Here is a 21,767-nt window from a genome sequence, read left to right as displayed (position 1 = left end):
GAGGAATAATATCTTGTTTTTATATATTTGAAAGCTAGTTTGTGACTTTCTGCCATTTTAGTTCATATTGCATATAAAGTAAAAACCAAGTACTATTTGGTATAAATTACTACCAAGCTACATGCTGTGATTTTAAAATGTGGTTCTTGTTATTTTGTGGGCAAAATTATGTTCTAGTTTAAATCACTGGACTTGAACTAAGAATTTACTTCTCTATAAACCTTAAAACCTGTAAGGGTGGACTGAATAATTAACTTTAGAAATCATGAATTTTGGGTTTTGTATTAGCCTTACACATGGTAACATTTGATTTAAGTAATACAAAACTTGATGCTAAGCTTAATGACTCTGGTAAACATTAGAAACAAATTTTTTTTTTTTTTGATGTGGAGTCTCTTGTCACCCAGGCTGGAGTCTAGTGGTGCGACCTCAGCTCACTGCAGCCTCCACCTCCCAGGTTCAAGCGATTCTCCTGCCTCAGCCTCCTGAGTGGCTGGGATTACAGGCGCCCACCACCATGGCCAGCTAATTTTTGTATTTTTTTTAGTAGAGATGGGGTTTCGCCATGTTGGCCAGGCTGATCTCGAACTCCTGGCCTCAGGTGATCTACCTGCCTTGGCCTCCCAAAGTGCTGGTATTATAGGCGTAAGCCATCATGCCTGGCCTTGTCCAGTGTTTTTTAGTCATTCCAGAATCCAGCCTCATTTCATCGCAGCTGGAAGAAAAAGTTCAAGATAGGGTTTATAATGTATTATTTTTAAAATTTTCAATTAATAGATTTTCTTAAATATACTTCTTATAAAACAAATTGCATTTAAATATTACAGATATGGTGTCAGTCTGCCTTGACTATCCCCAGCCCTTTTCTCCTCTTGCCTTCCTCTACTTACCAGAATGGTGATACAGAGGTAATCACTGTAACTGGTTTACAATTAATGGATTTATAATCACATAATTGTATGTACCTTTGGAAAATATGTAATGTAGATTTTTATTTTATCATCCTGTAATGTTCACTCACTTTTTGGAGATCTTTCAAATGTAGTGTTACGTGACTATACCAAAATTTTTTTTTCCCCTAGGGTACATGTGCACAACGTGCAGGTTTGTTACATAGGTATACATGTGCTATGTTGGTTTGGTGCACCCATCAACTTGTCATTTATATTAGGTGTTTCTCCTAACGCTATCCCTCCCCCAGCTCGCCACTCCTCAACAGGCCCCAGTGTGTGATGTTCCCTTCCCTGTGTCCATGTGTTCTCATTGTTCAACTCCAGCTTATGAGAACATGTGGTGTTTGGTTTTCTTTTCTTGTTTTCTGTTTTGCTGAGAATGATGGTTTCCAGCTTCATCCATGTCCCTGCAAAGGACATGAACTCATCCTTTTTTAATGGCTGCATAGTATTCCATGGTATATATGTGCTACATTTTCTTTATCCAGTCTATTATTGATGGACATTTGGGTTGGTTCCAAGTCTTTGCTATTGTGAATAGTGTCACAATAAACATATGTGTGCATGTGTCTTTATAGTAGCATAATTTATAATCCTTTGAGTATATACCCAGTAATGGGATGGCTGGGTCAAAGGGTATTTCTAGTTCTAGATCCTTGAGGAATCGCCACACTGTCTTCCACAATGGTTGAACTAATTTACACTCCCACTAACAGTGTAAAAGCGTTCATATTTCTCCACATCCTCTCCAGCATGTTTCCTGACTTTTTAGTGATTGTCATTCTAACTGGCGTGAGATGGTATGTCATTGTGATTTTGATTTGCATTTCTCTGATGACCAGTGATGAGCATTTTTTCATGTCTGTTGGCTGCAGAAATGTCTTATTTTGAGAAGTGTCTGTTCATATCCTCTGCCCACTTTTTGATGGTTTTTTTTTTTGTTGTTGTTCTTGTAAATTTAAGTTCTTTGTAGATTGTGGATATTAGCCCTTTGTCAGATGGATAGATTGCAAAAATTTTCTTCCATTCTGTAGATTGCCTGTTCACTCTGATGATAGTTTCTTTTGCTATGCAGAAACTTTTCAATTAGATCTCATTTGTCTATTTTGGCTTTGTTACCATTGCTTTTGGTGTTTCAGACATGAAGTCTTTGCCCATGCCTATGTCCTGAATGGGCTAAACCAAATTCTTAATTTCTGTGTTGGTATACGTAGTATGGATACCATAATTGACACAGGTATTTACCTATTGAAAGACAAGCTTTTTGCAGTTTTTAGTTCATAGCAACAATTTTACAGAGCATGTTTGTATCTGCCACCTTGTTTATGTGTGACTTTCTCTGGAGTAGAAATGGAGGCGTGGAAATCTGCTTCAGAGGGTTTCCACACTGAGGACTTTCACAGAGATTGCTTCCCACTTATCACTGGCAGCAGATCACTTGATAACCAAACAGTTTTTAAATTTTAATATTCTGGTGAGTGGAATGATTTCCTTGGTGAATCGTCAATTTTTCTTTTTTTCTTATCAGTTTGTAGGGGTTTTTGTTTTAAATTGAAAATACACTGGTTGCTAATCCATGGTGAATAGATTTTTTTAAATATTTTCTTGGCTGGGCACGGTGGCTCACGCCTGTACTCCCAGCACTTTGGGAGGTCGAGGCGGGCGGATCACAAGGTCAGGAGATCGAGACCATCCTTGCTAACACAGTGAAATCCCTAAAACACAGTGAAATCACTACTAAAAATACAAAAAATTAGCCGGGCGTGGCAGCATGCACTCTGTAGTGTCAACTGTTGGGGAGGCTGAGGCAGGAGAATGGTGTGAACCCGAGTGGCAGAGCTTGCAGTGACCAGAGATCAAGCCACTGCACTCTAGCCAGGGCGACAGAGCGAGAGACTGTCTCAAAAAAAAAAAAAATTTTTTTCTTCAAGTTTATGTCTCTTATATTGGTTTGTGTCAACCAGTGTATAATCAGGAGACAGAAACCATACAATATAAACAGGAAAAGTTGGTATGAAGAGAAATTAGCTATAACAGTGGATTGCAGTGATGAGGCATATTATCTGCGTAATTTGAAGAAATTTGTGAAGCAGTAAAAATAACTTTTTTATTTTTTATTATTTTTTATGAGACGGAGTCTTGCTCTGTTGCCCAGGCTGGAGACTGGAGTGCAGTGGCACGATCACAGCTCACTGCAACCTCTGCCTCCCGGGTTTAAGCCATTTTCCTGCCTCAGCCTCCAGAGTAGCTGGTATTATAGGCATGAGCCACCATGCCTGGCTAATGTTTTTGTATTTTTATTAGAGACGGGGTTTCACCATGTTGGCCAAACTGGTCTCAAACTCCTGACCTCAAGTGATCCACCCATCTCGGCCTCACAAAGTGCTGGGATTACAGGCATGAGTCACCGCACCCAGCCAAAAAAGAACTTTAAAAAATACAGAGATAGCAGATAAAGGAAGCAGCCACCACCCACTCTCCCTCAAGCTGAATTTCAGAACTCAGTGAGCATGCAGTCCTGGCCCTCCGGGTGGAGAAGCTCATGGTAGTGCATAATCTGAGAGTGTGCCGGGGAAGCCATCCATGTTTGTCACACCAGTGGTAGTCTTCTGGGAAGTCATCCAAGGCAGTGAGTGGTAAGTCACACATAGGAGGTTGCCACACTAGTGGCATTCCACTGTTAAGCTGTGAGCTGCTGGAGCCGGGCACTGAGGATGTCTGCCTAGAGGAGCAAACCAGAGCCAGGAAAAGAAACCGCTCCAGCATCCTGCCAGTGCCCTTACAAAAAACATCATGCTGCTTCCCCAATACTGAGGCCAGACTCCTCTGAGAAGACTTTCTAGTGTGTCTTAATAGGAAGGACCAGGCTCGATTCCTAGCTTTGTATGACCTCCAAGTACTGTTTTCTCTAAACCTTTTCCCCAGCCTTGTGTATAAAAGGAGAAATAGTCATATGGTCCAGTGTCATTATCACAGAGCAGGCAATGACAGGTGGATTGGGAGCTGAGGCGGGAAATTGGTAATAGTCACAGTCCACCCCTTTGGCTACTTAGCTTCCACATTTGCCAGTCTACACACTTTGACGCTTCTGAACAACAGTAGAACAGCTTTACATTTCCACCTAACAAGATACAGCTATACTTCCTTACAAGTCACATTTGCTCCCTTTCCCCAACAGGAGAAGCCCAGTACCAGCAGTCATTGTTTCCATTGTTGGCTATATGAATTACTCAAGTTCTGTCACTGTTTCACCAAATGCTCTGTTAACAAAAGACCGATTTGTGGCCAGTGTGGTGCCTCACGCCTGTAATCCCAGCACTTTGGGAGGTCGAGATGGATTGGTCTGCAACATTGGTTTCATCCAAAAGTGGAAAGCTAAAGCGCTACAGCCCCACATCCAGACCAGTTCGTATTGGGCAGATCACTGAAGGTAGGGAGTTTGAGACCAGCCTGGCCAACATGGTGAAACCCCATCGCTACCAAAAATATAAAAATTTAACTGGGCATGGTGACAAGACACCTGTAATCTCAGCTACTCAGGAGGCTGAGTCAGGAGAATCACTTGAACCTGGTAGGTGGAGTTTGCAGTGAGCTGAGATTGTGCCACTGCATTCCAGCCTGGGCAATAGAGCAAGATTCTGTCTCAAACTGAATTGTAAATTTAACCTCCAAAAATGTGTATATTAAAATGGAAGGAGAAAATGAAAATGGTTAGAACATACGAATACATACAAGAAGAAAATGGAAAATATTCAAAGCTACTATAGCCGTCATTTCTACAAACCTTCAACCTCCTTTAACTCCCTATTTGAGATTTATTTTGCCCTTAGCGAGAACCTCAGCTGGTCAGAGTTCTTTACCTGGTGGAGTGGCCCAAATACTCATTACTGAAGAATCTTGAGTCCTCCTGTGCTACCTGTTTTGGTTGCTGTAATTTTTCATGAGCCTTTACTATTCGATGTGGAAGTAGTCAGTCACCCAGAGAATCTGCTGTGTTCCGAAAATAGTCCTTTTTGCCTCCATTGTGTACTAGCAATACACTTACTTTGGTAATCAGGATTGATCATTCCTGCCCAGTATAGTTACACCCTTTGTTTCTTACTGGTTCAGTGGCGTCAGAAACCCACATGGCAATCTCATCTTAGATCCTACATCAGTGGAACCATTGTTGTGTCTCTGATTGAAGGATCCCCTGGGAACTAAGACCACCAAACCAGCAAGCTTGAGTTTGCTAAAGTAAGAAGTATAATCATGAAAGGAGCCACTCCTACATCCACCCTGTGATTCCTAGAACTGTATACTCTGGCTCAAAGCATGTACTGTGATGTGGAACTGCATACTTTCACTGTGGTATCTCCCAGCTATCATCATAAGTGGGTATTCAGTGAACCATTCCACCTTTCAATTAGATTAACCACTTCTGGGTATTGGGGTATGTTAATTTCATAGGCATGAACTCATTGCAGCATTTCATTTGCTGTGAAACTGATTCCATGCTTAGAAGCAATGCTATGGGAAATGCCATGGTGGTGGACAAGGCATTTTGTGAGTATGTGGATTGGATAGTAGTACTGGCAGAAGCATTATGGGCAGGGAAGCAATCCATATCCAGAATATGTGTCTATTCCAGTGAAGATGAATCTCTGCCCCCTACGTGATGGAAAAGATCTGATGTAGTCAACCTGCCACCAGGTAGATGGCTATTACCCATGGAATTGGTGCCATATTGCAGCCTCAATATTGGTCTTGGCTCTTGGCAGATTGGACAGCTGGCAGTAGTGCCTGTCAGCCTTGGTAAGAGGGATCCCCTGATGTTGAGCCCACACATAGCCTCTATCCCTGCCACTGTGGCTGCATTTTATTTATGGACCCATTGAGCAAGTGGTATAGTAGCTGGGGAATGTGCTCTGAGATTATAATTAATGTAACTAACTGATAACCTCAGCACATTATTTCGTCAACTTGATTAATAAGAGCCTCCTCTGCTATGGATGCCCTTTGGTGGGTGTATTAGTCTGACGCTGCTGATAAAGACATACCTGAGACTGGGCACTTTACAAAAGAAAGAGATTTAATGGGCTTACAGTTGTTCCACATGGCTGGGGAGGCCTCACAATCATGGTGGAAGGCAAGGAAGAGCAAGTCACGTCTTACATGGATGGCAGCAGGCAAAGAGCTTGTGCAGAGAAACTCCCGTTTTTAAAACCATCAGATCTCATGAGACTTATTCACTATCACAAGAACAGCATGGGAAAGAGGTACCCCCATGATTCAGTCATCTCCCACTGGGTCCCTCCTACAGCACGTGAGAATTATGGGAGCTACAAGATGGGATTTGGGTGGGGACACAGAGCCAAACCATATCAATGGGCATTAACCTAGGACACAAATATCTTCATCTGTGCCCATTCCCAGAGGTCCATCCACAGATAATTCCCAGACTTCCTTGTCACCAGCCTTCCAGACCTGTTTCTTCCAACTCTCTAGCCAAACCATCAGCAACTACCCATGAATTAGTGTAGGTCTGTACTTCTGGCCATCTCCCAGTTCAGACAAGTGGCCAACCAAAGGTACTACTTGAAGTTCTGTTCATTGGGAGGAATTTTTTTTTTTGGACCATTGCCATTCAGGGTTGCCCTCAGGTGGGGCTATATTGCTTTAGGCATCCATTTTTGGATGAAACCAACATATCATGCAGACCAATCTGTAAACCAGACTTTATTTTTTTTCTTTCTTGGTCGATTGGTTGTTAGAACAACCCCCAGTAGACCATAGGTATGGGTTGAGGGAGAGAAGACAGTGAAACAGGAGTTGGTGTTGAAAGAGTCTGAGCCAACTGTTCAAGCAAGCTATGCTACCTCTGCCTTCAGACCTAAAACAAGCTAAGTCTATTGTGTACCATTTCTGTCTGATGATAGATTGCTGCTTTGCATGTCCAAGTTCATGACTAGGCTAGCTAACAACATCCACATTATGATGGAAAGCTCAGGCCACATGATCCCCTGCCATCCCATGGTTAGTCTCTACCAAAGCACAGTAGGAAGACAGAAACTTTCTTAAAAGGAGAGTATAATCTTCAGAAGACAGGTTTGCTTCCCCACGATTCTCCTACTGGTGCTTGGCAGAGGCTTCACACAATATCCCTGTAGGCCGTGCTACTTTCAGTATCATTGGATCTGCTGGATCATAAGACCCACATGGTAGAGCAGCTTGTGCTATAACTCAAACTTGCAATAGAGCCTTTTCTTGCTCTGGTAGCCACTCAAAAATGATAATCTTATGAGTGACTCTAGATGGGCTGAAATAGCACATGCAAAGTATATGTTGCCTTCAGAATTCAAAATGACCTACCAAGCATCATGTCTCTTTAATCGTGGTGCACAGTGTGAAGTGCAGCAACTTATCTTTCATTTTGGAGGGGGATATTTTAACTTGTTCCAAATCATTGAACCCCTAGAAACTTCACTGAGTTTCTGAATTATGGGATTTTTCTTTCACTTTTTAGTTTTTATTTGTTTTATTAAGCACCTAAGTACTTGCCACATCCTGCCCATTATTTCTAGTCAGCATAATGTCATCGGTGTAGTGGACCAATGTGATACTGTGTAGAATATCATGATGAACAAGGTCTCTGTGGACTATATCATGGCAGGGAGAAGGAGAACTGACAAAGCTTTGAGGCAAGACTATGAAGATATACTGTGGCTTTGCCAGGTAAAAGCAAACTGCCTCTCATGGTGCAAAAGGCTTAAGGAAATAACTGCATGTCAAGTCCCAGGAGCATACTAATTTGTTTCAGTAAAGATGCTAACTCTGAGAGCAGCTGCAATTGAAATCACCACCTCATTAAGATGTGGAACTGATAGTCCCTAGTTATTTCTAAGATCTGTCTTCTGCACAGGCCAGAGTGGTGAGTTAAATGATGAAGGGATGGGTATCATCACCCTTGTTTCTTTCGAGTCTTTGATGGTAGCATTAATGCCCAGGGCCATTTCCCCAGGGTTATAGTATTGCTTCTGGTTTGCTTTTTTGATAAGGAAAGTTCCAGAGACTTCCAGTGATCCTACCATAATTGATTCTTAGCTCATATGTCAAAAAACCAATACGGAAATTCTTCATATTGTTAATTGTATTTATTCTAATTATTCACTCAGGAACTGGGGAAGTAGTCACAGGGTGGGTCCATGTACTATTTGGTCCATTGTAATTCAGACCTGAGCTATGACTCTTTCTATATCATCTTACTGTAAGCCTTCATTTTGACTGGTAAGCCACAGTGGTGTTTTGGGTACCCAAGAATTAGCATTAATTTAGGCCCTGGGTCTAGTAACCACCAAAATGTCTGGGTATTTTCTCTGAAGAACAGTAATTTAAGAAAACGATTGCAGGTCCGTTGGGGAATGGTTTGGAGGAAGATTTATAACATGAACCTGCAGCAGTGAAGGGTCCTTCCTTAAGGAGATCCAGCCTCCCCTTTGGTCAAGGGCCTCTGGTCTGTGAATTGACTCAAATCTGGAACCTGGGTCAGAGGCTGTGACTCCTCACTGTGGTGACTCAAGTTTTGGCTACTAGACCTGTAGATTTTTCTGTTATATACATTAAGCAATTCTGTTACATTAAGCAATATAACAGCAATTCTGTTATATACATTAAGCAATTTCTGTTATATACATTAAGCAATCTATGATTTCATATGATTTCATACTTGGGGACCCATTAACTACCAAAGAACTCTGCAGGCCAAGGGATTCTGACTACTGATACATCCCTATTGCCCTTTATAATGGATGTGCCTACCTTGTCTTTTGCCAGTTAAAGCCTGCCACTTGGTGCTTCCACTTTGGAATTGCATTTTCTTCATTGAAATCACAGGGCCTATCTCAATGGCAATGAGAAACTTGATGAGCTTATAAATACAACTGTCATTATAATTTAGCATGCCAATAATAAAAATTTGTGCTTGATTTTTAGCAATATCATCCCTGTGACTTTAAGAAATAAGAGATACTTTTAGGTGTATCATGGAAGCTTTCTGGTCTCAGACCATGAATTAAGCCTAGAATTAAAGGTCATGAGCTTGTCATTTTCTTCCAGAAGTGCTGAAGTGCATTCAAAAAAATCCACCTCACACCACAGTCTCTACAGTCAACATGACTACCATGATAGTCAGTGTAGTAGCAACTGAGGCTCCTAAAGGCACATACTTCAGTAGGTACTTTAGCACAATCTACTACCGGTAACAACATGATTGTGAAGCCACTGCATGCAAATAATACTAACATTCCAATTTCCTATTGGCTCAGCACTGAACAAATCCCAAGTTCCATCTGTGTTCTGTTTCAATACATTTTCTATTGTTTATAACACTACCTGAAACTGGGAAATTCGTAAACAAAAGGAATTTATTTCTTAAAGTTATGGAGGCTGGGAAGTCCAAGGTTGAGGAAGCACATCTGGTAAGAGCCTTCTTGCTGGTGGGGACCCTCCACAGAGACCTGAGGCAGCACAGGGCATCACATGGTGAAGGAGCTGAGCATGCTAACCCAAGTTTTCCTTTCTTATAAAGCCACCAGTCCCACTCCCATGATAGTCCATTAATTTAACAACCCACAAATCCATTGATTTGTGGATTGAATGGATTCATCCACTCATAAGGGCAGAGTCCTCATAACCCAATCACCTCTTAAAGGCCTCACCTTTCAGTACTGCCACATTGGGGATTAAATTTTAACATGAGTTTTGGAGAGGACAAACATTCAAACCATAGCAGGTCTATCCTCTGGGAACACCTGCTTCTGGTACCAGTTCTATATCAGTGATGGGCCAATCAGGAGACAGAAAGCACACAGTAATTCAAACAGGGAAAGTCTGATATAAAGAATTATTAACTATATCAAAGGATTGGCATACTGCTTGTAAGCAATAAAGAGAACTCGAAAGAATACAAGGATAGCAGATGTATTCAGGGCTGAGATCCAGACCTCATTGGAGGGGATCTGGCCAAAGCTTATTGGATGGCTGAGAAATTCACTGAGACTGCAAAGCTATTCAAAGGGATGCTGGGGGGACCCGTCACAGGAGGTGCCATGCAAGTGGCACTCTACCATGGAGCTACATGCATCACTGGAGCCAGGCACCGCAGAAGCTGTATATGCTACAAGAACCTGGTGCTGCAGAAGCCATGCACACTGCAAGAGCCTGCCTAGAGGAGCACATGGTAACCTGGAAAAAAACCCTGCCACCTCCTCCAGGGTCCCTCCAGCACCCTCTACTGACAAAGCTTAACATCTTGCCAGTTGGCAAAGAGGAAATGTTTATAGGGTCCATATTTGTTATTGCAGAACAGACAATAAAGAATGAATTTGGAGCTGAGATATCAGTTGATAACTGATACAGTATTTTATCATACTGAAGTTTTAGTTCTGATATCAAAGTTATCAATTTTCCTCTTGGCTTTAATATTGTTTAAAAAAGCAGTTTGTACATGTGTCGTGTGTCTGTGTATGTGTGCATGTGTACGTACGTGCATTTAGATCTTTAATCCATTTGGAATTTATAATGTATGGGGTAAGGTGATGATTTTATTCCAGATAGCCTCCATGTTCTCTTTAATTTGAAAAGCCACATGTATCATACATAAATTTATGCATGTAAATGTTTCTCTGCTCTGTTTATCTATTAATTGCTTTACACAAGACAGATTTTCTTGTCTGAACAAAAAGGACTTGGATTAGGACTTTACTAAAGTCTGAGGAAGTCTTTGGCATTTGTAGGAAGAATGAAAAGATTGTTAATAGAGGACGGCAAATTTGTTTTCTAAGTGAAACAAATGCTTTGATGTTCATTTGTGTTAATCTCTATTAACATACTTTGGTTTTTCACTTGTTAGTAAACACTGCTTAGAAGTGAGGGCCTCTATCTTAGCTGTCCTTCCTACCTACTAACTAGAATTCATATTGAGAGGCTGCTGGTTGACTAGACGCAAAGGCTGACTTGCAGGAATGCAAATCAATGCTTAGGTTTTAAAGTCTAGGACCAACCCCTACTTCACCTGGCGTTGGTTCAAGATGTAATCATCTCATTCCTTCAAACCCTATCTTCCAAGTACAGATAAGAAAATTTCATACATAAAATTAAGAGGTTTAATGGCATTTGGAGTCATTTTTATTCATTCAAATACTCATAGAAATAAAGGTTGGAAAAAGAAGATACGATCACCAGTCAGCTCTAAATGGGAATCTGGATGGAGCTATTTGAACCTGAAAAGCTGTCAGTTGAACATTTTCTGCCATATTGGGTAGGAAAACATCATCAATCCTTTTTTTGTGTTTGATAGGTACCTGTAATATAAGTAGATATTGGTGTTTGTTAACAACACAGTGAATAATTCTTGTTATAGCATCATAAAAAGTCACTGTTATTAATGAGACCAAGATCATTGATTTGGTCTGGGTTAGGCCAGACCATATAGTTAGTATGCCGCCTTGTCTGTATTTTGCCACTTGTCATGAAGGGAATTGGTCAAGAATGAATTCATCAATGGAAAGCCATTTCCAGTTAAGGAAGATAACAGTTCATATTTCGAGTAATCTAAAATTCCTTAATTTTTTATCATTTGTGTTAGTGCAGGGCTAATTTTTAGAAAATTAACTGTACTCTTACATTTCAGCCATGTATAAATTCCTCTTCAATCAGTATTTATCTGACTTGTCTCATAGGCCTTAAGAAGTCAGACCTGAGATCTGAAGAAGTTCTAGCTAACTGTGTACCTTCCCTGGCCTTGAGGTTTTTTGCTTGAGCTTCCCATATTGTACATAGCCACTGGGCCAATGGGCCCACAGGACGCTTCACTATAGGGTTTATTTATTTGGTAGGGCAATGTTCATCAATTAGCCTTAGACCATCACCCTTCTGAATCTCTCAAATATAATAAATCTTCACTAATGCACTTAGCTGCTTAGCAGCCTTTTCAACAAGTCGTGACCACCAACACCCCCATGGTACTTGCACCTTTCGGGGTGAAATGGAGATGAAGTGATTCTTGAAAGTCCTTGTGATCCCACACATACAAAGTGAACTTTGCTTCTTTTTGCAAAAGGCTTTTGCAGAAACATAGACATATAATAAAATTTCACATTTTCAAGAAAGATGACTGCACAGAGATTGGTGAGTCAAGCGAATGGTGGACATTAATAATGTGGCCCTGACTTGGTCAAGATGGTGTTTGGGTATCTTCCCAACCTGTCTTTCCCCCTTCTTAACTGCATGTTTAGAAATCTTGAAACTTTTGGTCCTTATAACTAGACCATCAGCTGCAGAATTACACCATCAAATGACTTGGAATGGCATACTTTTCTCCGAAGGAATGATTAAATCTTTTCCTCTTAATTTTTCTTCAGGTAATGGGGAATAATAATTATTATTATTATTATTTTTGAGACAAAGTCTCACTCTTGTTTCCCAGGCTGGGGTGCAATTGCAATGGCGTGATCTCAGCTCACCGCAACCTCTGCCTCCCAGGCTCAAGTGATTCTCCTGCCTCAGCCTCCCAAGTAGCTGGGATTACAGGCGACTGCCACCACACCTGGCTAATTTCTGTATTTTTCATAGAGACAGGGTTTCACCATGTTGGCCATGCTGGTCTCAAACTCCTGACCTCAGGTGATCTGCCTGCCTCAGCCTCCCAAAGTGCTGGGATTATAGGCGTGAGCCACCGTGCCCAGCCAGGAATTCTTAAATGTGTTGATTAGATATGTGAATCTCTAGAAGGGATTCTGAAAGAAAATGGAGCAAAGAGTAAAATACTTATTAAAGCAGTAGAGAGGAGACAGTGGAAGAGGAAGTATATGTTATTTTACATAAACTAAAAACTGAAACATTTTACAAGTTCTTCAAATACGTGTTAATCTGCATCCCAAGAGTTTTCTTGGAGGGTAGATTTCTCACGTGTTTTAAAATGACTTCCGAAACTATTTCTGCTCTGTTGGGGAAACTCAGATAAGGAGTCTGATGCTGCTGGTTAATTGTTGAAGATGATTGGGGGAAAAAAGAAATTCAGAGATGGAACACAGCAAGGTGTTGGTACTGATTCCACACCCATTTATTGACTTGTAATTTAGAAGGTACTATTATAGGATTATTTCAACATCAGAATTTTCTTATCCAGATTCAAGGCATCTACATAAGCTCCTGATATATCATTTTTCTAATGTAAGTCTGAAGTGACCCAAAAACCATAAAATCAAATTGTAAGGCTTTATTGTTTAATGCATGTAATTAATCTTATCATTACTTACAGTCTGTGGCCTTGGAATCCATCTTGTTATTTTACTGCCTTTGAGATTAGTCTTTAAAAAGCATTGCTGGGAGTATCTGGATGATATGGAAGCAGAAGTTGGGGAGTATTGAGCCTGGGATATAAGGTCTGTAAAGTTAGAAATGTTAAATTACATCTCTGGTTGCAATGGATAAACCCAGATTATCTTGATTTTTTATTTTTTGAGAGGGGGGCCTCACTCTGTTGCCCAGGCTGGAGTGCAGTGGCATGATCATAGCTCACTATCACCTCACATTTATGCATCTAGATTTAATTCATAAAATTTAGGGCTTAAAATTGGCATCTAACTCAGCTTAATCAATTGTGTTTCGGCTTCATCAATTTTGAGCAAATATGTCGAAACTTGGTGTTTTTTACCTGATAGTCATATGACCAAGTAAAAGTGAAGGAGGTGATGAGAGACTTGGACTGTGGTAGGTAGAAGAGGATAGACTGAGAGCTACTGAAATTAGTCGGAGTTGGGAATTAACCAGATTTGCAGGGTGACAAAGAATAGCTCCCAAATTTCTGGCTTAAGCAACTGGATATTTGGCACTACCATTTGCTGAAACAGCATCTTCCCCACCCCAAAAGTAGGAAGGGAGGAGGATAGGAAGACGGGTTCCATTCCTGTTGAACTTGTGAGCCTGAGACACATGAATGTAGACATTATTCACTGGATATATGGGTCATTGGATATATGGGTTTACAGCTCAGAGGAGAGTTTTGAGCTGCAGATGCAGACTTAGCAAACAGTGATTAAAGCTGTGGGAAATACGCAATTATCTGGAGACAATGTGAGGTGAAAGGAGAAGGGGCCAGAAAGATCCCTGAACAACTTCAATGTTTAGAGGTTGGATACAGTAGGACGAACTAGAAAAGAAGACAGGAAAAGCAGCCAGAGGAAGAGAAAAACCACAAGGAGTGGTGCCAGGGGAATAATTAGAAGGGTGTGGTCAGCTGTGTCAAATGCTGCTAAGCCATGAAATCAGTGAGAACTCAGCAATGTCCTTTGGACTTGGAGACAGAAGTGAAGGTGATCTTGGCAAGAGCAACTGCAATGAAATGGTGGTGAGAAAAATCAGATTGCTGGCGGTGTGGTAGAGACCTGTTCTTGGCCCCCGATTGCGAATCTCCCATCTCTTCTTGGAAATAGACCTCACATTTTATGTTCACACAGCGTCCTAGAATAAAAACTACATTTCCCAGTCTCCTTTGTGTGGTCTTGGGCTAAGTGCTGGCCAATGGGATGTATGCCAAAGTGTCACAAGTGACTTCCAGGAACCATTCTTCAAGCTTCAAGGGAGGTGTGGGCCCTTCTTGTTGCCTTCCTCCTTCCTGTTGGCCAGAAAGCTTAAGCAGTCATCTCGGACCATGAGGTGGTGAGCAACATTTGGAAGCCACAAGTTGAAAATGGCAAAACCTGAGAGAAATTAAGTGAGGTGAATCACGAAAGTGCGTATAGGCAGCTCTTTTAAGAAGTCTGACTGGGAAGAGAAAGACCAGCGGCAGGGGAAGGAATATGTCGTCAAGGCAGCGGGGGTAGGGGGCGTTATTTTACAGTGGATTTTATGATCCTGGCACATACATGTATGTATGTATTAGAGGGATGCATGGACGGGAAATCCAAGTATGTAGAAAGAACCAGATAGTTCAAGGCCCCTGAGAAGGTAGCAGCAGATGGGGCCCTTTACATAGGGGTTGGCCTGGGGAAGAAAAGGGGCGCCCTTTCCATGTTCACAGGAGGGAAGGAGAAGCAGCAGAGTACAGATGTAGGTGGGCTGGGAGACAGGGAGAAAATGGCATTCCTGTCTGAGGGTTTCTAATTTCTCTGTGAAGTTGGAGATGAAAGGATGAGGGGGTGGGGAGAGTGGACGAAGGTCTGAGGAGACAAGGCAGATTTAAAACAGTTGCTGCAGAGAGGAGGCGAGAGTGAGCTGGCCTGACCCTTAGCTCCAGTGGAGGAGCAGGTAAGCTGGGTCTAAGCCATCCAGGCATAAGTCTTAGTCTGTGGCTCCATCGATTTGTTCAAAATCGGCAACAAGACCCAAGTCAGTCCAGGCAGAGCCCAATTCTTTTTAACTGTCCCGTCTCCACGCCCTGCTCCTGCCATGCTGAGCATGAACAGAGATGGAAGCTACAGAGGTGGCTGCCATCTTGCTTCCAAAGAGCCTTGCTTCCTTTCTGCTCCCAGCCTCCTCAGAGCCAGAGATGGAGAGCGTGAAAGCAGTCCTGATGAAGTAGTTCAAACCTAGGCGAAGCTACATTTAGCCAGGCCTCCTCTCAACATTTTACAGTTTTATGAGCCAAGCGATTTCATTTTTTCCTTAAGCATTTCTAAAATAATTGATTTAGAAAAAAATCATAGTTTCTTAGGTGTTGCAAAATCCTAGGGGAATCATGTTAATGGCAAGGAAAGAGAGCTCGCCCTCTGAGCACATCTATGCTTCCGACGTGGAAGGCAGGGATGCTGCCGTGGCTGCTGCTGCGGAAGACCCCTGGGTCACGTTGAGACTCCAGCTGGACAACAGCAGAGGAAGGAGGAGTGGGAGTATGGCTGACTTTCACTGCTTAGCATTAACAGTATGGGTAATAGCTGGCTGTGCCCTCAAACCCCTCCTCTCCCTGCACAGGGGAACAGAAGGGGGCTGAGGCCCAGGAGTAACCTCTACCTCTACTTCCTGGGAAAGAAGCTTCCTTCCCACTCCTGCTCCCGCCCCAATCCTGGGAATTAGGGTCTCCCCCACCTGCCTTATGCCTCACTCTGGTTCTCCTTCACAATAGGCAGGTGTTGGAGGACATGGATGACAGTTCACTAGGACGCATTATCCCAGGAAGGGATTAGAAAGATGCCTGGCTAGGCTGCGGGCAGAGGGGAAAGGGAGAGAAGGAAAAAATCCCCTGGCACATGGAGAAGACAGTGTAAGGTACAGAACTAAGTAGGGTCAGGCGTCAAGGTAGGGCCCTTGGGTGCTCTTGATGCCCTTTGTGTTGGGGCTGGGGCAGCAGCAACCACCAGTGGCTGGGGTAGGGGACACCAGCTCCCAATGTCAGGTCCAGGCAGCAACCCAGAGGCGGGAAGGAGGGCCCTGTGAGTTTTACTGCCAAGCCCAGCTCTGCTGTTAGTAAACCCAAAGTAACTTCATCTGTGACTTTGTGCTCCCGAAAGGTTGTGTTTCCTCAGCTCATTCACGCTGGAAAGTAGCCAAAAGGAAACACAGATAAAGGGCTGAACACATGTATGCAAGTATAGTAACCAACACTTGCACAATTACTAAGTGCCACTATACTAAGTGTCAGACAGGGATTTTTTCATTTGATCTCTGAGCAAGCCTTTGAGCTGAGTATTCCCATTTTACAGAGAGGCTAATTAAGGTCTGTCTAAGGTCACGCAGCTAGCAGTGACAGAGCCAGGGCCTGAATTCTGGCTGTTTCACTCCAAAGCCCACATACTCAACTATCAGGCTATGTACAGAACAGGAAAGAAGAGACACGGCCAATCATAACAACAGGCCAATCATGGCTAGTGATATTTGGTGATATTTCTGATAGTCAGATCTAGAAGATAATTTAGAATGTATTTAGTCCTCATCTTACAGAGGAGGAAGGTGGTTTAGAGACATCCTGGGGTCTGGCCTCAGCTCCATGCTGCCTGCTGACTGCACTGCTCAGAGAGCTATTTTGATTGTTATTTTCAAGGACACCCCAAGCCTCCAGCACCCAAGAATCATAATGTACTTTATGAATAACTGAGAAATGGGGTCATTAGTATCCCAAAGCATTGTCTCAAAATCCAATGAACTGGGTTGTGTGTGTGTGTGTGACAGAGTCTCGCTCTGTCACCAGGCTGGAGTGCAATGGCACCATCTCAGCTCACTGCAACCTCCAACTCCTGGGTTCAAGCAATTCTCCTGCCTCAGCCTCCCGAGTAGCTGGAATTACAGGCACACGCCACCATGCCCACCTAATTTTTGTATTTTTAGTAGAGACGGGGTTTCACCATGTTGGCCAGGATGGTCTCAATCTCCTGACCTCGTGATCCGCCCTCCTCAGCCTCCCAAAGTGCTAGGATTATAGGTGTGGCCACTGCACCCTGCCAAGACCAGTTTTTTATGACTGAAACCTTTTAGTGTTGGATGTCAGTACTCCAAGGTGCTAAAGTAGGAAGTTTTGACTGTAAACCAGAATTAAGATTTATCCATTTATGTGTCATTCAACAAACATTGTGGAGGACCCACTCAATAACTACTGGATACTTAGTGACTGGGTCCTCCCTGAGTCCCTGAGACCCTCCTCAGCTCAGACCCCAGAGACTGGGAGGTTTTCTAGCCAGAGCAGGGGTATCCTTACCGCCTGAGGAGCCTGTGGGGACAGCTGACTGCTGGGCATCGTGAAGCTGACTCTGCAGCTCCTCCACACGCTGGAGAGCATCCAGCTTCACACTGCGCTCCTGGGCAAGCCGGCTTCTCATCTGAGGGGAAAATGAGAAGCAGAGATGCTTTGTGCTCACTTTCGTTTCCTCAGTTCACACGGGGTTCCTAGGGAAAATGGGTGTCCCAGGCTACCCTGCAAAGAGAACTGGCTCTTAAAGTCCTGATTAGGCTGAACTCAGCCTTCTGAGAATCAAGAACTTCAGGAAGACCAGGAACTTAACCAAAAAGGAACAGTCCATGGAATCCCTTATACCTTATAATAGCTAGGAACTTATTCACAAGGTTATATCTTTCATGTCTATTTCATCAGATAGGTAGAGGAAGAGGGGAGTGAGGGCCCAGTGCACACATGGCCTTGGAGGCCCAGCCACTGCATCTACACTGAGGACCTGTCAGAGCCCCTGGACAGTTTCAAACAGAGGAAAGACTTGCTCTCTCTCCTAGATCTCTGCTCTCAGCTCAGCATCTGCCAGGAATGCCCTGGTCTGACAGAAGCCCATTTCCAGAAGCAACCTTTGTGTTGACTTGTGTGGCTCTCCCTATGCACAGCTAGCCCACACTCCCCAGCCAGACAGTGCCCGAGTCCAAAGTGTATCTCATCTGCCCAAATCACAGGTGGTTTTGCCTTTTCAATTTATAATCTCCTAATTGTTTTTACTTGTAGAAAGGTAATACATACTGTAGTGGTTGGAAGAGCACTCCCTTGAATTTCATGTCTACCTGGAACCTCAGACTGTGACCTTATTTGGAAATAGGGTCTTTGTAGACGGACTTGTTAGGATGAGGTCACACTGGATTTAGGGTGAGCCCTGAATCTAATGACTGTTGTCCTTATAAAGAAGACAGGATAAGGATACAGACACTCAGAGGAGCACATAGGAAGAAGGCTCCATGATGACAGAGGCAGGACTGGAGTGAGGTAGCTACAAGCCGAGGAATGCCAGAGACCAAAATGTGACTAAGAAGAGACACGAAACAGGTTCTTCCTCAGAGCCTCCAAAGGAACCAGCCTTGCCAGCACATTAGTTTCAGCCTTCCGGCCCCCCAAGCTGTGAAGGAATACGTTTTTATTCTAGTAAGCCACCCAGTTTGTGATAATTTAGTAAGGCAGCCCTACGGATTGAACACACATGCTAGTCTCAAGCATTCAGCCGCGTGTGTTGTACATCCCACTCTGCCTGCATGGACCTGGCCAGAAGGCCCCCACAGAGTCTTGCCCTAAACGTTAAAGGGGGCTCTTCCTTATGTCGGGGGGCCCCTAAGCATCGTTTAAATTTCAGAAGATTACCAGAGCTCCAGAGTTAGGAAAACATCCTAATATAAACTAGGTCCAAAGTCCCTCTCCATACTATAGGGATTTGTGTAGGATCCTTATTCCCTATGGGCTGGTACCAAGGAAACATATCAAGATTTTCTGAGCCAGGCTGGCACTAGGAAACTTGAGAAATACCAGCAAGGAAGCGTGCTTCCTCAGGACCTCCTTGTATTAGGCCACTCGCCCCCACGTCACAGACGCCGGTGAAGTGACTTGCCCAAGGCCACACAGCCAGGATTTGAGTCCAGGTCTATCTACCTGTTTCCAAGGCTGTCTACCTTCACATTCCCAACAAAAATATAAACAGCCAACATTTCCTGAGAGCTATGTATCACACCCTGGTTTTGCTGCTGTTTTGAGACGGTCTCACTCTGTCACCCAGGCTGGAGTGCATTGGCGCAATCTTGGCTCACTGCAACCAGGTTCAAGTGATCTTCCTGCCTCAGCCCTCTGAGTAGCTGGGACCACAGATGCACACCCCCAGCCCTGGCTGATGTTTATATTTTTTGTAGAAACAGGGTTTCACCATGTTGCCCAAGCAATCCTCCCACCTTGGCCTCCCAAAGTGCTAGGATTACAAGAGTGAGCCACCACACCTGGCCTGTTTATTTTTGTTAACTTTTTACTTTTTAATTTTTTAGAGACAGGGTCTTACTCTTTCACCCAGGCTGGATTACAGTGGCATAATCTTAGTTTACTGCAGCCTTGAACTCCTGGGCTCAAACAATCCTCCTGCCTCAGCCTCCCAAGTAGCTGGGACTACAGTCATGCCTGTTTTAGGCCCGGTTTTAAGGGCTTTATTTGAATTACTTAATTTCTTAATTTAATCACCCCCCCAAATTTAGTGAAGTGAGTACATTGTTTCCATTGTAATGATGAAGAAACCAAAGCACAGATTGGCCACAGACCTTGCCCAAAGCCACACCGCTGGGGGGCCGGCGGTATGAACCAGTCAGTTCCACTCCAGGGCCTGTGCTCTAAATCACTGGTCCCCAACTTTTTGGCACCAGGTACCGGTTTCATGGAAGACAATTCTTCCACGGGGTGGGGGCAAATGGTTTCAGGATGAAGCTGTTCTACCTCAGATCATCAGTCATCAGCTAGATTCTCATAAGGAGTGGGCAACCTAGATCCCTCACGTGTGCAGTTCACAGTAGGGTTGGTGCTCCTATGAGAATCGAACGCCTCGGTTGGTCTGACAGGAGGCGGAGCTCAGGCGGTTATACTGTCAGCTGCTCATCCCCTGCTGTGTGGCCCAGTTTCACAGGCTATGGACCCCTACTGGCCCACATCTGGGGGGTTGGGAACCCCTTCTATAAGTGACCTCAACCAGGCGCAGGCAACAGGCTAGGACACTGAGGCTCTCCGAGGTCAGACAGTGAATATCTGCCCATGGAGTCGGAGGCCGGGGATAGATTAAAGAAGCCACTTCTGGCTGGAAGGGGCCAGGGGTGTGGGTGGGGGGCTCGGGTCTTGCTGGCTGAGGATTGCTGTTTAGAGTAGGTAGGCGTAGGGACACTTGAGCTGTCAAGAGAGCTGGAGCTGTACTCTACAAAGGGCCAATGTCTTATACATACATACGGTGAAGTGCACATTTGTTGAGAGAAACCTTAAAATATTTGTTTTGGTCACTTCTAGAATCTCTGCCATGAAACAAATAATTAACTAGAGAAAACCTTGAAGAAACGAATCTACGAACTTCCCTATTTCTGTGGTGGCATTTAGAAAAGCATAATTTGTAACACAAAATCGGGATGCCAAAGTTTTCTTATTGGTTCGGTCATATTTTTGTTTACTTTTCATGCAATAAATATGAAATTCTAATTTTCTTTTATTCTAAAACTACTCATTTTCTCTCTCCACTTTTATATAAATATTTTCTTTAGCTTTTCCTCAATTCAAATTTTAATCTTTTTTTTTTTTTTTTTGTCATTTTTGTAGATAGAATTCTCTTTATTGATCTCTTCCTTGAGCACTTAAAACACTTGACCAGGGGCTGGGCACAGTGGCTCACGCCTGTAATCCCAGCACTTTGGGAGGCCGAGGTGGGCGGATCACCTGAGATCAGGAGTTTGAGACCAGTCTGGCCAACGTGGTAAAAACCCCGTCTCTACTAAAAATAAAAAAATTAGCTGAGTGTAGTGGTTCGTGCCTGTAGCCCCAGCTACAAAGGAGGCTGAGGTGGGAGAATCGCTTGAACCGGGGAGGCGGAGGTTGCAGTAAGCCAAGATTACGCCACTGTACTCCAGTCTGGGTGACAGAGTGAGACTCTGTCTCAAAAAAAGAAAAAAAAACAAAAACAAAAACACAACACTTGACCAATAATTTGCCTTTCAATTTCCATCTCCTTCTATCTCTGATGAATGAATTCAGTGATCTGCTCATTCAATGGATATGTGTGAGGTGCCTGCTTTGGAAGTTACTTTTTCGTTTTTTATTGAATTACATTGTTTTCTGCTTTGTTGAAACTTGTATTAATCCACATCTACATTCTAGTATTCTATTCTATTTCTTTGTTGTTGGGTATAGTCAACAAAATACATTGGCTCTGCAAACCACTTTTGCCTTTCATTTTTGTCTCTGCAGTTCCTGAAACACTTGAATAAAATCTTCTTGTCATAGCCTCCATTAACACTTGCTGCTTTTCCAGGTTACTTCTTGGAATTTTCTAAAAGATTCCTAGTTCAAAGATGAGAGCTGGGTAGAAACAGGTTTTTCCAGTAGGTTACAGGGGTGTTGAGATTCCAAGC

The 21,767-nt window shown here is 43.2% G+C and overlaps 1 protein-coding gene across 4 annotated transcripts in view; it reads right to left on the bottom strand.

The window, feature by feature from the left end:
• Window positions 1-11,086: 11,086 nt before the first annotated feature.
• The window catches only part of LOC103240604 (coiled-coil domain-containing protein 162), a 28,626-nt gene continuing 17,945 nt past the window's right edge, over window positions 11,087-21,767 (bottom strand). For all 4 annotated transcript variants that reach the window (XM_038001034.2, XM_008007391.3, XM_038001033.2 and 1 more), the window contains 3 exons: window positions 17,620-17,740; window positions 13,250-13,377; window positions 11,087-11,293 (listed from right to left, as the gene is read on the bottom strand). In XM_038001034.2, coding sequence (XP_037856962.2) covers window positions 11,168-11,293; window positions 13,250-13,377; window positions 17,620-17,740 — 375 coding nt within the window. In that variant the 3' untranslated portion in view covers window positions 11,087-11,167. The remainder of the gene's footprint in view (window positions 11,294-13,249; window positions 13,378-17,619; window positions 17,741-21,767) is intronic.

The sequence above is a fragment of the Chlorocebus sabaeus genome, chromosome 13 (genome assembly GCF_047675955.1).
Source record: "Chlorocebus sabaeus isolate Y175 chromosome 13, mChlSab1.0.hap1, whole genome shotgun sequence".
Lineage (NCBI taxonomy): Eukaryota > Metazoa > Chordata > Mammalia > Primates > Cercopithecidae > Chlorocebus > Chlorocebus sabaeus.
This window is presented reverse-complemented; position numbering and strand designations above follow the sequence as displayed.